Here is a 14,598-nt window from a genome sequence, read left to right on the forward strand (position 1 = left end):
AGGCCTACGCCCGAGCTCGGTACCACAGGCAGCGCTGGCGCTGTCAAAAAACCTCGCAAACCAAATCCAACAACACATCAAAACAATCATCTATCATGATCAAGTGGGCTTTTTCCTAGGAATGCAAAGACGGTTCCATATTCAGAAATCCATCAACTTAATCCACTATATAAACAAACTCTAAGAAAAAAAAAACACATGATCATCTCACTAGATGCTGAGAAAGCATTTGACAAAATTCAACATCCCTTCATGGTAAAAGTCGTGGAAAGATGAGGAATTCAATGCCCATACCTGAACATAGTAAAAGCAATATACAGTAAGCCAGTAGCCAACATCAAACTAAATGGAGAGAAACTTAAAGCAATCCCACTAAGATCAGGGACTAGACAATGCTGCCCACTCTCCCCCTACCTATTCAATATAGTACTGGAAGTCCTAGCCAGAGCAATTAGACAACAAAAAGAAGTCAAAGGCATAAAGATAGGAAAGGAAGAAGTCAAAATATCACTACTTTCAGATGATATGAAAGTATACTTAAGTGACCCCAAAACTTCCACGAAAGAACTCCTAAACATGATAAACAACTTCATCTGGTTGTGGCTGGTTATAAAATCAACTCAAACAAATCAGTAACCTTCCTGTACTCACAGGATAAACAGGCTGAGGAAGAAATTAGAGAAATGACACCCTTCACAATACTCAAAAATAATATAAAATACCTTGGTATGAATCTAACCAAGCAAGTAAAAGATCTGTATGACAAGAACTTCAAGTCTCTGAAGAAAGAAATCAAAGATCTCAGAAGATAGAAAGATCCCACATGCTCAGGGATTGGCAGGATTAATATAGTAAAAATGACCATCTTACCAAAAGCAATCTACAGAAATCCATCATTTCAATGCAATCCCCATTAAAATACCAACTCAATTCTTCACAAAGTTATAAAGAGAAATTCTCAAATTCATTTGGAATAACAAAATACCCAGGATAGAGAGAACTGTTCTCAACAATAAAAGAACTCCTGTGGGAATCACCATCCCTGACCTCAAGTTGTACTACAGAGCAATAGTGATAAAAACTGCAAGGTATTGGCACAGAGACAGGCAGAAAGATCAAAGGAATAGGACTGAAGACCCAGAAATGAACCCACACACCTATGGTCACTTAATCTTTGACAAAGGAGCTAAAATCATCCAGTGAAAAAAGGAAAACATTTTCAACAAATTATGCTGGTACAACTGGAGGTCAGCATGTAGAAGAATGCAAATCAATCCTTTCTTATCTCTTTGTATAAAGCTCAAGTCCAAGTGGATAAAGGACCTCCACATAAAACCAGATACACTGAAACTAATAGAAGAGAAGGGGGGGGAGAACCTCGAATACCTGGGCACAGGGGGAAAATTCCTGAACAGAACACCATTGGCTTATTGTCTAACATCAAGAGTTGACAAATGGGACCTCAAAAAATTGCAAAGCTTCTGTAAGGCAAAGGACACTGTCAATAGGACAAAACAGCAACCAACAGATTGGGAAAAGATCTTTACCAATCCTACATCCTACATCAGATAGAGGGCTCATACCCAATATATACAAAGAACTCAAGAAATTAGACTCCAGACAACCAAATAACCCTATTAAAAATGGAGTACAGAGCTAAACCAAGAATTCTCAACTGAGGAAACTCGAATGGTTAAAAAGCACCTAAGAACATGTTCAACATCCTTAGTCATCAGGAAAATGCAAATCAAAACAACCCTGAGATTCCACCTCATACCAGTCAGAATGCCTAAGATCAAAAATTCAGGTGCTAGCAGATGCTGGTGAAGATGTGGAGAAAGAGGAACATTCCTCCATTGTTGACAGGATTGCAAGCTGATACAACCACTCTGGAAATCAGTTTGGTGGTTCTTCAGAAAATTGGATATAGCATTACCTGAGGATCCAGCTACACCACTCCTGGGCATATACCCAGAAGATGCTCCAACATATAACAAGGACACATGCTTCACTATATTCATAACAGCCTTATGTGTAATAGCCAGAAGCTGGAAAGAACCCAGACGTCCTTCAACAGAGGGATTTATACAGAAAATGTGGTACATTTACACCATTGATTATTACTCAGCTATTAAAAACAATGAATTTGAGAAATTCTTAGGCAAATGGATGTAACTAGAAAATATCATCCTGAGTGAAGTAACCCAATTACAAAAGAACACACATGGTATACACTCACTGATAATTAGATATTAACCCAAAAGCTCACAATACCTTAACTCACAGACCACATTAAGCTCATGAAGAAGGAAGTTCAAAGTGTGGGTGCTTCGGTCGGTCTTAGAATGACTCAACATATACAAAAAATGCAAGAAATTAGACTCCAGACTACGAAATAACCCTATTAAAAATGGGTACAGAGCTAAACAAAGAATTCTCAACTGGGTAAACTCAAATGGCCAAGTTTCAAACAAAATATGTAGACAAAGTGTGGGACATAATCTGAAGTAGGTGCAGTCTGGAGACTGTTCCACCTAGAAATCCATCCATATGTAGTCATCAAAGGTAGAGACTGATGTGGATGGCAGGAAGTGCATGCTGACAGGAGCCTGATTGGTATAGCTGTCTCCTTAGGGGTCTTCCAGAGCCTGACATATCCAGAGGTGGATGCTCACAGCTAACCACTGAACTGATCCCAATGGAGGAGTTAGAAGACTGAAGGAGCTGAAGAGATATGTGGCCCCATGGGGAGAGGAACAATAGCAACCAACCAAAGCTCCCAGGGTCTAAACCATCAGCCTGGGAGCACACAGGGAGAGACCCATGGCTCCTGCTGTATATGCAGGTGAGGATGGCCTTGTCAGGCATTGGTGGGAGTGGAGATTCTTGGTCCCATGAAAACTGGACACCCAGTGTGGGGGAATTCAAGGGTGGGGAGGTAGGAGTAGGGGGATAGGTAGGGGCACATCCACAGAGAAGCAGGAGGAAGGGGAAGGGCAACGGGATGGGGGTTCCTGGGCAGGGGTGGGGGAGAATGGGGTAAGGGGATGACATCTGAAATGTAAATTAAAAAAATAAGATAAGATAAATAAAGTATATATGAATGTTATCAAGAAAGGACACTCCTATTATATAGGATCATAGCTGGTAGTATTAAGTAAAAGCAATGCTATGTAAGAGAATAAAATATCCTACTATACATACCTTTAAAAATCCATTCCCATATTCATGGAAACTATAAACACTTTTCAAATGTCCATATTGTCCCATATTATTTAAAAATTCAATGCAACCTTACAATAATCCAAAAGTTATTTTTCACCAGCATAGAAAGTCAATCTTAAAATTCATACAAAATATCAACAAAAGATTCTTCACAGTCAAATCAATCTTTAGTGAAGTGAACAAAGCCTACCCCAAAAGAAAAATCTTATAAAAAGCTTATAATCAAAATGGCACAATATTGCTGTAAAAATAGACATAGAAAGTAAACAGAACCAGGTTTTTAAAAATCCATCCATTTAACTTTAGTTAACTTTCAACAAAGTTCCTGAGAACACAAATATAGGAAAGATAATTTTTTCAGGAATTGGTATTGGGAAAACTAGATATCCACATGAAGAAAAAAAAAGAGCAAATTTTGCCTTTTTCCCCCTCATTAAATATATATGTGTATATATTTATACATATATACATATATATGTATGTATGTATGTATATACATATAAAAAACAAAACAAACAAACAAAAAACCAATCAGCTAAAATGGATTAAAGGTTTAACTGAAAAACCCTACAGTAGATGGACTGGAGAAAACACTGCAACTGTGTGGGTCTGAGAAATACTTTCTTGTATATAACAACATCAACCACAACCCCAAAAAAATAAAGTGATAGGCAGTGAAAACAACAGCAAAAAATGAAATCTATCCCTGAAAATCCTATGACCAGTAAAAATATCAGTTAACATTGAAGAGACATGTACAGAACAGGATGAAATGCTGGCAAGTCATATATGTGTCTCAAAAGGTATTGTGGGTAGCTTTTCCTAGGGAGATATGAAAAAAAAAAAGTACTAAAATACTATCTATCAAGAGACTGCTGATAGCCAAACTCTCTAGCTTTATAGTCAAGTGTCCAAATTTGTTCTCTATTAGTATGATATAACACTGACCAAAAACAACTTTGGGGTTGGAGAAAAGGCTTTATTTTAGCTTATGGACTATAGTGCATCACCTTGAGCCATTTTCTAGGGAAGTTGGCCTGCTGGAGAGCTTCTCCATTCCTGTATTCATATGCCCCTCTTGTGTTTAAATTTAAATGTCTAATTAAACATAAAATTTCCCCTTATGCCTGCCCCACAATCATTGCTTCCCAAGCATCAGTACTGACAGATTTAAAGAATGATAATCATTATTTTAACAATAAAAGAATGTTGTATCAATGGAAATGTAAAAAGTAGGACACAGTGATAGATTTTGGCCACATCATAGAAGATATAAATTCTAGCTTAGAGGAAATGAATTGTCAGCTAAGATTTGGAGAACAGAACCTTAAGCTCCTGAGTATTAATGTGACCAAAATTAATGTGACCGAATTTCTTTAACAATTTTACAAAGTATATGATTCCCCTTACAGTTTGGAAGGAAGACCAGAGGTTAGTTGAGTGACAGAGGCTGGACCCTCTTGGCTGAGGGACTGACACTACTGATAACAAAATTCTCATTTCTGAGGTAGACTGAGGACACAACAGTTGGATACCTCAGGGAGACCCAACCCGGCATCTAGTAGACACATATGACTTGCAAGTAGTTTTATTTTCTTTGCCACTTCCTGTTCAGGTATGATTGTGCTCAAGTTGAAATTCATGAAATTTAATTTATAAAAGCCAATCTTTATACCATCAGATAAGAGTACCTTTCACTCATCAAGAATCTTTTCGCTCTTTGAAAAAGGGGAAGATGACTACAGAGGTCCACAACTGATCAAATGCAGAGAGTAAGTGCTCATTATATGTCCAAGCCCAGAAGATGTATTTCCAACGTGACCTATATACTCAAGGCTCAGTGAACATCAAGGAAGTGGAAATGGAAAGACTCTAAGAGTCAAAGAACTAGTATGTGTGCTGCAAGATAGAGTCTTTTGTATAGAGAAGCTGCAACCAAGAAACCTCATCAATATGGCTGCCTAAACAAGATCTGCATAACACAGGGCAAGGTAGAAGAATGTCTCAAGGCCACAACCCCAGGTGAAGAGCTATAGGCAATCAATGCCTGCCAAGATAGAATGAATCCAGAGGATGAGCCCTACGATAAGATAATCAATCAAAGTGCTCGGCCCTAAGCATAAGTACATCTGAACACTACCAAATGGAATCACTAGGTTTGTTTATTGGTTTTTTATCATTGTGGCTGTGTGTGTGTGTATGTGTGTGTGTGTGTGTGATATAAAACAACAATAATAATTAAGAAGAGGTCATGAATCATGAATTTGAAATGGGATGAGGGGGACATGAGGAGTTGGAGAAATTATATAAAATCAATATTCCAACATGAAATTCTCAAAAAACTGAACATTTATATTAAAATTCACTCAAGATTGTCTAACAAAATTGTGCATATATTGAGATAGATGTGACAATTTTAATTTTTTTAGAAATGATTTTTTTTTAACAAAGTTTTGGTGGTTATCCCAGCCAAATCATTCTGCCTTCTGCCTGGAATTCAAGGATTCCAGCTGGGATTACAGAGAGGCCTGTGCCACACTGTCCAGCTTCCTTTTTTGTTTTTCTCTTCCAATGAAACGTCCAAATTTCATCCATGCTATTAACAACAAAAAGTGATTTTTTTTTTACTCTGAAAAATAATTTTAAAAATCTTTCAATGTCTCCTGGTGTTGCCAATGCTGTTTTTCAAGCACAAAGAAACACATAAGTAACCAACCTTATCTTTTCTTTTTCTGTCTTCTTGGAATTTCTGTTCTCCTTCTAGCTGCTTTTACATTCAATTTTCTTTTTGATGCTGCCTAATCATTATAATATATTTCTATGATTTTCTTCTTTACTGACTGGCCCTACTGCTTCTGCCCCTCCTGACCCCAGTCTGTGCCTCAAGAGATTTAAAGGGTTTAAGATATTAAAATCATTCCCACTCACTCTTCTCAATACATGTTTTGAGACTCTTTTAATGTTTAGCTGTTAAAGAACTCTCAAATTACAGAAAATTCCCTTGAAGTCTTAGGAATGGCAATGTGGTATTTCCAGGCTTTCAGTAAACGCCCAGTATAAGACGAAAAGAGCATAGAAAACCATTCACTTAAGAGTACCATCTCTGGGTTCCCTAAAATGTCTGGGGTCTCAAACTCTTTTATTTTCCTTCTGTATCCTAATAGGCAAGAACCAGTAACATAAACCTGCTAATGTCTTGTGAACTTTAAGTGGTTTTGATACTGGCAAAGCAGAGCACTGCTGCACTAAATCCTCCCAGAAGAGCTAAAAATAAACATGCAAATTATTTTTAAAACTTTCTTCAGAAAGATAAGCCTAAGAAATAGGAGTGAAATGGAGGAGAATCATATTAACAAAAACAAAAATCACTAGACCAAACTCCTAACTGCAAGGCAAGGGAGAAGGCAGCCTCCTGTGTTCCATTAGCATGGCTTCTCTTTCCTCTTTTGCTTCAAGAGATCCAGTTGTAATAGTAGGTCAAAGTGAGTGCTTCCAACATCTGCAATTTCATGCAGGTGGAAAAACCACTAAATATACTCCTCTAACTGCAAGGCCTTTGAAATAATTCTTGTCTAGAATAAAATGTGAAAAGACTGCTTTTGAGAAAAATCTCGTTTTCCTATGCTTATCAAGCTGCGGAAGAATTCTGAATCACCAGCAGAAGATTAGAGAGAGGGGAGAGTTCAAAGTTCCAAAAAGAAACAAAAACTAAGCCAGAAACCAACTCAGGAGGCTGGTTTGCATGCACTGTCTGGGAGTCATAATTTCACAAGCAAGGAGAACCAGAGCTGTGATATTCGGAGTCCTTTGAATTGAGAGGAGCTTAGCAGACAAAACGCAATTGATGTCTCTACAGAATTTAATGCTGTCGTTTTTATGCTTAGGGTTCATTTATACCACAGAGGACACTCTGAGGGGCATCGACCCCTTCCCCATTGTGACTCCTACTATGCTATGTAAGCCTCTTTACCTTTAATTGTAAGAGAGAGCTTGTATGCTTTTTCTTCTTGTCCTTGTAAGCAATTACCAGAAACATTTCTGAAACATCAATGTGATGTGTTACAGCTCTGGAAATCACAAGTCAGAAGTAGGTCACGTGCTAGCATAAAGATCTCAGCAGGATTGTATTACTCCTGAGACATTAGGGGTTGGATTTATCTCTTTTCTAGCTTGTTGACACTGCCCAGATGCCTCTCTGTCTTATGTCTTCCCTCATCTCCAAAGCTGGCTGTGGTCAGTCAAGTCTTTTTCTCATCTCCTCCTTTCTCTGACAAGTCTTAAGGTTTCAGTATGCACTTTTGTGTCTGCAAAGAGCAGCTAATTTAGCTGCCTTGATTCTAGCTGTAGCCATAACAACCCCTTGCCTTTTCAGCATCCTAGCATATTCATAGTTTCTGGAATTCAGAATGCAGATATCATTACTGGGTGTTATTCTGCCTACCACAGACTTCACATAGTCTTTTGTTTATTTGTTTGTTTGTTTGTTTTCAGAAATGAATGAAAAAGCATAACAGAAAAACTCCTTATAAATTATCCCTATATAGTGTTCAGTAACAGTTATTCACATGTAAATCTTCTAAAATGTTATTCACATGTAAATAAAAAGAAAGCAAGCATGGATTCCTATATCTAATTTTACTGGCCAAATTCAAAGCAAACAAAGGTGTGTATAGTGGCTAGATGTGCTAGGTATTTAACCAAGCATCCCTAATTATAGACATTGTACTTTTTTTGCTCCCACATGAAACAGGTTGAGTTACTCTACAAAGAATTTCCACTCTCAGCTTTCATGAAAATATTGTTTCAGCTGTGACCATAAAGTGTGCCAGGGAAAACTGTAGGCTTGCTGGAGTTACTAACACAAAGACCGAGCCATTAAGCAAGTAGGACATATCTCCAAAGGGCAGACTCGGCCACAGAGCATCCACTAAGAACCACTACAGAGAATACCAGGAATGCTGCTGTCTGCTGCTCTCCACTGTGCTCCATTCAGCTCTGAGATCTAAATTACTGCCGATTTCTTATCTCTTAATCACTTCACAGAAGTCAAGTGTCCTTGGAAGAGACTGCAGAGGATAGCACACATCTCATCCCATTGATTCTAAATTAATTTGATCTTTTAACTCCCAGCTATTATACTTCCTGAGCTGATAAAAAAAAATCTTGGAGTAATTTATTTTTCCACAAATAAAAGCTGACAGTAGTGGTTTAGAAACAAAATTATCTGAATACCTATTTTCACTTAAATAGAAATAGAAAAATTTGAATATATAAAAATATTTTTACTATAGGAATAGATATACAAAATAACAATTAATAATTATAATTTGTATAACTATTTAATATTTTATGTATATCTAGATATATATTATATACACAAAAATATATATTATACTTCTTCAAAAGACATCAGCCCCTGCGTTTTGTATATTCTCTCTGGAAATGATAAAAATGAAATTTTAAACTTTATCTAGAAATTAACTCTTATGAGAAGATAGAAAAAAAATCTGAGAGTTAATTTTTTACTCAGCTTCGAGTCACAAGTATTACTTATGTTTCCTAAAGCTGTTGTTAGATTTCAACAAAGACACTATTGTAGGTTACTAGTGAGTATTTTCCAAACACATGTTAAGAACTGTATGACCATAGCCCTATATAGTACCACAGTACAACATCTTGGGCTTACATTGACTGACTACAAAGAATAAATACTGTTCAAAGTATAATTTTCAAAATATTTAATTCTCTATAATTCCTATGACCTGATAAATGAAAATCAAGGACATGAAAGCAAAATAGGAAAATATTTCAGTCAGAATAATGGATTTACTTTTCTCTTTTTAAATTTAAAGTAAGAAATCCTTATAGAAAATACACTCAGAGCAGTAGGACTAACTCATGATAAACATGACAAGGTTTTCCAGAAACAGTTGTCTATAGTCCTCTGAATTCTTACAAGGTTTCTACTTCCCCTCTTCCTTTGAGGTATTTTCATACTTATATGGAAGAGGAACATCGTTGAAGCTCCAAGATCTTATCAAGATCCCCATTTTCAAAGAAAACAGTATTTTGAACATAAATTGTTGAAATAGCCACATATAGTAAAGCCAGGAGTGCACAACTATGCTTTTCCATTACTACTAGGCTTTAAGTAAGTAACTCTGTGTTTCCACTGACTCTCAAATCCCCACTGCTCACAATGGATCAAGAACCATATGAAACAATAATGAAGGCATGGGACCTTCATAAAAGTGTCACTTACGTGGTATACTGCGAAGTGGAGGAGGAGGCACATTGTTAACAGATATCATGTGAGCCAAAATAGCAGTTGGAAGAGAATCCACAGGCATCTTGACATCTTATAAGGCAGGTGGACAGAGACTACTTGAGTGTTAGAGGACCATACTATGTTTGGAGCATCACAAATTAGAACCTTCAAGAACCTTCAAGGTCCACTCTGATAGGCCAAGCCCACAGAATCTTCTTGCTTACAGTTCTGATGTAAGAATAAGGTCTAGGTTAGAAAGAACTCTAGTCTAGTTCACTGGATTAATGAAAGAGGTTGTGAGCTACAGGGCTAAGGAAAATGAAAAACAGTACTAATCCACAGGCAGGCACAATTTAATCAAAATACCCAGTATTAAGTTAGTCATTCTTTTATGAGTCTTCCATGATATAAAATACTTTTCTTCCCTATCCAGTTTTTAGATGGCAAATCAAAATCCCTTCTTCATAGTACCAGTAACAGAAAAAGTGGAATTTTACTAATCCTCATGTCTACACCAATGGGTAAAATATCATTCTAATTATCACATAGGACACATATACATGTGACCATATTATGTTGTTGTGTGGCATGCATTTTAGTTGTTTTCTCTAAATCACAATGATCAAACCAAGTTTGAAAGTTGACATGTTGGGACATGGAGGAGGAGACACACTGTTTATAGCTATCATGTAAGGCAAAGTACTGGAAGAGAAGACAAATGTCTTGACAGCTCCAAAGGTGTAGAGGTTACTGTATGGACAAGCAATTGATTTAATGGAATGTACATTCTGTGTACTATCTTTTGGATCTTGAAATATTATTATGGTATCTATCTTAGGTAATAATATATGAGGAATAGGACTTGGCTCTCCCCATATATCTGCGGATCTCAAGGATTGAACCCATGTCATGAGGCTTAGGTGTAGGTATCTTTACTTCTTTGAGCAACCTAGCAAGCCATTTATATTTTCACCTTTTCTTTTTTTCATGTATAACATGCAAAAAACATATACATTGAAAGATATTTCATATTAAATTAGATCTTGCTTGAAACTATTTATAAAGCACTCTATGTGTTAGGGTGGGCATGTGGTATATGTGTATGTGTATATGTATGTGTATATGCAGGTCCATGCACCCATACATGAGCGTCTAAAGACCAGGATTCAACACGAGGTGTCTTCCTTTACCGACTTCCATCTTACTTTCTTAAGACAAGATTGCTTACTGAACTTGAAGCTCTCTGATTGCCCAGACTGTTTGACCAGAAGGTCCTGGAAAGACTTCTGCCTTCATCTCCCAGCTCTACAATTACAGGTACTGGCTGATGTTCACAGCTTTTGTGTGGGTGCTGGGGATCTGAACTCAGGTCCTAATGCTTACACAGCAAATACTTTATCCACTGAGACTTTCCCAGCAAGGTCGAAAAGAGAAACTGAAAAGGAAAATATGCTAAACAAAAATGCAGTAAAACATTTCTAAGGAGTAAACAGTGAAATAAAGTAGTTTATTAATTTTATACAAAATCTATATATCTTCAAGATAATGAGTGCATGTTTGTTTAGAAAACACCATCTGTTCATGTACACAGCTCACTGCACGTATTTCTGAAAAGTTTTCCTGAGAAATTTTCCCGGTGTTTCTAAATCTTTTTCAAATGTGTCCTAAAAACAATATCATAATCACATGGTTTGTGTTTGATAGACAGGTGCATTAAATTACATGGTTAGGAGCTCCTGGATATTTCACATAAATCTACCCATTTCTCAACCACTTATTTGTAAAATATCTTGGGTAGAGCATTGAATCTGCCTTGATCTTAATACCTGACCCTATACAGTAGGGATAGTATATGTCAGATCAATGATACAAAAATTCAATAAAGTAAAGGAGATAAGGGTCTGACACTCAGTCCTTGATCATGAGACTCTTTGAACTCTATCTAATCACTGGGTGTGAGTCTCTGCATCTCTTTCCATTGGCTGCTGGGTGGAACTTCTCAGAGGACACTTATGCTAGGTTCTGTCTGCAAGCATAACAGAATATCAATAGTGTCAGGGATTTGGTTCCTCCCCAAGGGATAGGTCTCAAATTTGGACAGTCATTGGCTAGTTATTCCCTCCCTTTCTGTTTATCTTTGTCCCTGTATGTCTTATAGCCAGGATACACTTTGGGACTAAGGTTATGTGGTGGTTTCTTGTCCTTATCTCTCCACCAAAAGTCCTGCCTGCCCACGAGAAGTGGTCACTCCCAGATCCATATGCCCTACTGCTAGGACTCTCAGCTAGAGTCACTGATACAGAACCCCTGCCCCACCCCATCCCAGGTATCTGGCACATCCTATATATCTGATTCCATGCTCCTCTCCATTCCCAACACCCTCTCCCATCCATTCCCCTCCTTCCACTCACCTCTAATATCTATTTCCTCTTCTGAGAAAGATTCAATCATCCTCCCTTGGACCCTCCTTGTTATATGGCTTCTTTGGATCTGTTGATTATAGTGTGGTTATCCTGTACTTTATGAATAATATCCACTTATAAATGAGAATATGCCATGCATGTCATTTTGAGTCTGGGTTGCCTCACTCAGGATGATATTTTCTAGTTCCATCCATTTGCCTGAAAAATTTATGCATATACTTCTTTTAAATGTCTGAGTAGTATTCCATTGTGTAAATGAACCACAATTTGTTTATCCACTCTTCAGTTGAAGGACATCCAGATTGTTTTCATTTTCTGGCTATTACAAATAAAACTCCTATGTACATAGTTGGGCAAGTGTCCTTGGGGTGGTATAGCATCTTCTGGCTATACGCTCAGGAGTGGTATAGCTGGGTATTGAAGTAGAACGATTCCCAATCATCTTTTCACAGTGGTTGTGCAAATTTGAACTCCTATCAGCAGTGTCAGAGTGTTTCCCTTGTTCGATAACCTCTACAGTGTGTTGTCCCTTGAGTTTTTGATCTGATGAGAGTGAGGTGGAATCTCAGTCATTTTGATATGTGTTTCCCTGATGACTAAAGACTTTGACCATTTTTTTAATGCTTCCCAGCCATTTGAGATTCCTCTGTTGAGAATTTTCTGTTTAACTTGGTGCCCATTTTTAAATTGGGTTATTTGGTTTGTTGGTGCCTAACTTCTTAAGTTCTTTACATATTTTGGATATTAGCTCTCTGTCAGATGTAGGATGGGTAAAAATACTTTTCCAATCTATTGGCTGTTGTTTTGTCCTATTGACAGGGTTATTGAACTTACAGAAGTTTTTCAATTGCAGGAGGTCCCAGTTATTAATTGTTGACCTTAATACCTGAGGCATTGGGTTCTTTTTAGGAAGTTGTCTCCCGTACCGACAAGTTCAAGGCTATTCCACACTTTTTGTTCTATTAGATTTAGCGTATCTGGCTTTACGTTGAGGTTTTGATACACTTAAACTTGAGTTTGTGCAGTGATAAATATGAATCTATTTGCATTCTTCTACATGCAGATATCCAGTTAGGCAAGCATCATTTGTTGAAAATGTTCTGCCTTTTTCCATGGTGTAGTTTTGACTTCTTTGTCAAAAATCAGGTGTCCATAGGTATGTGGGCTTATTTCTGGGTCTTCAATTTGGTTCCATTGATCAATCTGTCTGTTTCTATACAAATACAATGCAGTTTTTATTACTATTACTTTTTAGTACAGCTTGAACTCAGGGATAGTGATATCTCCAAAAGTTCTTTTATTAGTCAGGATTGTTTTATCTATCCTGGAGTTTTTTGTTTTTTGTTTTTTGTTTTTCTGTATGAAATTGAAAATTGTTACTTCAAGATCTGTGAAGAATTGTGTTTAAATTTTGATGGGCATTCCACTGAATCTGTAGATTGCTTTTGGTAAGATGGCTATTTATATGTTAATCCTACCCATCCATGAGCATGGGAGAGCAACTACTTTCTTAAAACATACTAATAAACTATCTTTTTAAATGACTCTGACCAGCAACATCAAAAGAATGTTTGGTACCAACCCTTTTTATAAGAACTATAACTTTGGTGGGAAAGGCAGAGCACTTTAATAATGGAAGATGAATGTTCAAAATAATCCTAATATTATCAATACAGATGATTATAAAATGGTACATCTCACACAACACCATCTGATCAGAAGACTAATTAAACATTTATTCGAGAAAGCCACTGAGACCAGAAAGCCTTGCCTGATTTGCTAGCATGGCAGCTCCATGACAGCTTTCCGATAAAACTGTTTGAAATATATTTACTATATTATAATAAAAAGACTTTTAAAATATCTTCTTCAACTAAATTTTAAGTTATTTTTCTTTATGAGTACTCACAGGCAAATGGAGACTCCTCATTGAAGTTGATTCTGTGCTGACCAAAATAAAGACTATAAAATGTTTAAATATGCGGGTTTTTTTTTTAATATAGCACATTAAAGCACTAGATGTTAGAGTCCAAAATTGCTAGTATCTACTCAAAACTATGAAAATCACAAAACCGTTTAAACCATTTGTACTCTACTCACAAACCACCTCTTTCAATTTATTTGACCAGAATTGACCTCAGTAACATTGCAAGAGAATAGTAATTTAAAGCCTTTCTGTGAGGATGTCTGTTCTAAGGAAAATAATAATAATAGATCAGCCAACGATATCCGTGGGCTGTATTCCACTAGCCAAGCCAAGTGACTTCCATGTGTCATCTGCTATCTAATTTGATCAATGCAAGAGTCTTTGCAGCAGAAATTGATATTGCCCCCATTTTGTCAATTAAATAATGTCTGGATTATATTAAATCCATTTCTAAATTTTCCAGTCACCGAAACACAGTTCTTCATTATTGAAACCCAGGTTCACTCCATAGCCTGTTGGTTCAGCATTAGTTCTTGTAAAAGAAAACATGATCAATAACAATTTTCTCATATGTACTTTAAGGTAACACCTCCTGTTAGATGGGAAACCCTACTTTGGCATGCAAACACTCATCAGTAAGGCGTTACTGTGTTGTTACAGCATGCTGTGAATACTAGCTCTCACTAAATCCATAGATTCACAATCTGTTTTCTTCCTCCACATCACTTTATTGACACAAAAGTTTGTTTTGCAGG

General features: G+C 36.9%; 1 protein-coding gene across 1 annotated transcript in view; it reads right to left on the bottom strand.

The window, feature by feature from the left end:
- Window positions 1-9,575, bottom strand: part of Cnbd1 (cyclic nucleotide binding domain containing 1) — a 268,986-nt gene extending 259,411 nt beyond the window's left edge. The window contains exon 1 of the mRNA XM_028779994.1: window positions 9,488-9,575. Coding sequence (XP_028635827.1) covers window positions 9,488-9,575 — 88 coding nt within the window. The remainder of the gene's footprint in view (window positions 1-9,487) is intronic.
- Between the last annotated feature and the right edge of the window lie 5,023 nt (window positions 9,576-14,598).

The sequence above is a fragment of the Grammomys surdaster genome, unplaced genomic scaffold (genome assembly GCF_004785775.1).
Source record: "Grammomys surdaster isolate TR1022 unplaced genomic scaffold, NIH_TR_1.0 97, whole genome shotgun sequence".
NCBI classification, from domain to species: domain Eukaryota; kingdom Metazoa; phylum Chordata; class Mammalia; order Rodentia; family Muridae; genus Grammomys; species Grammomys surdaster.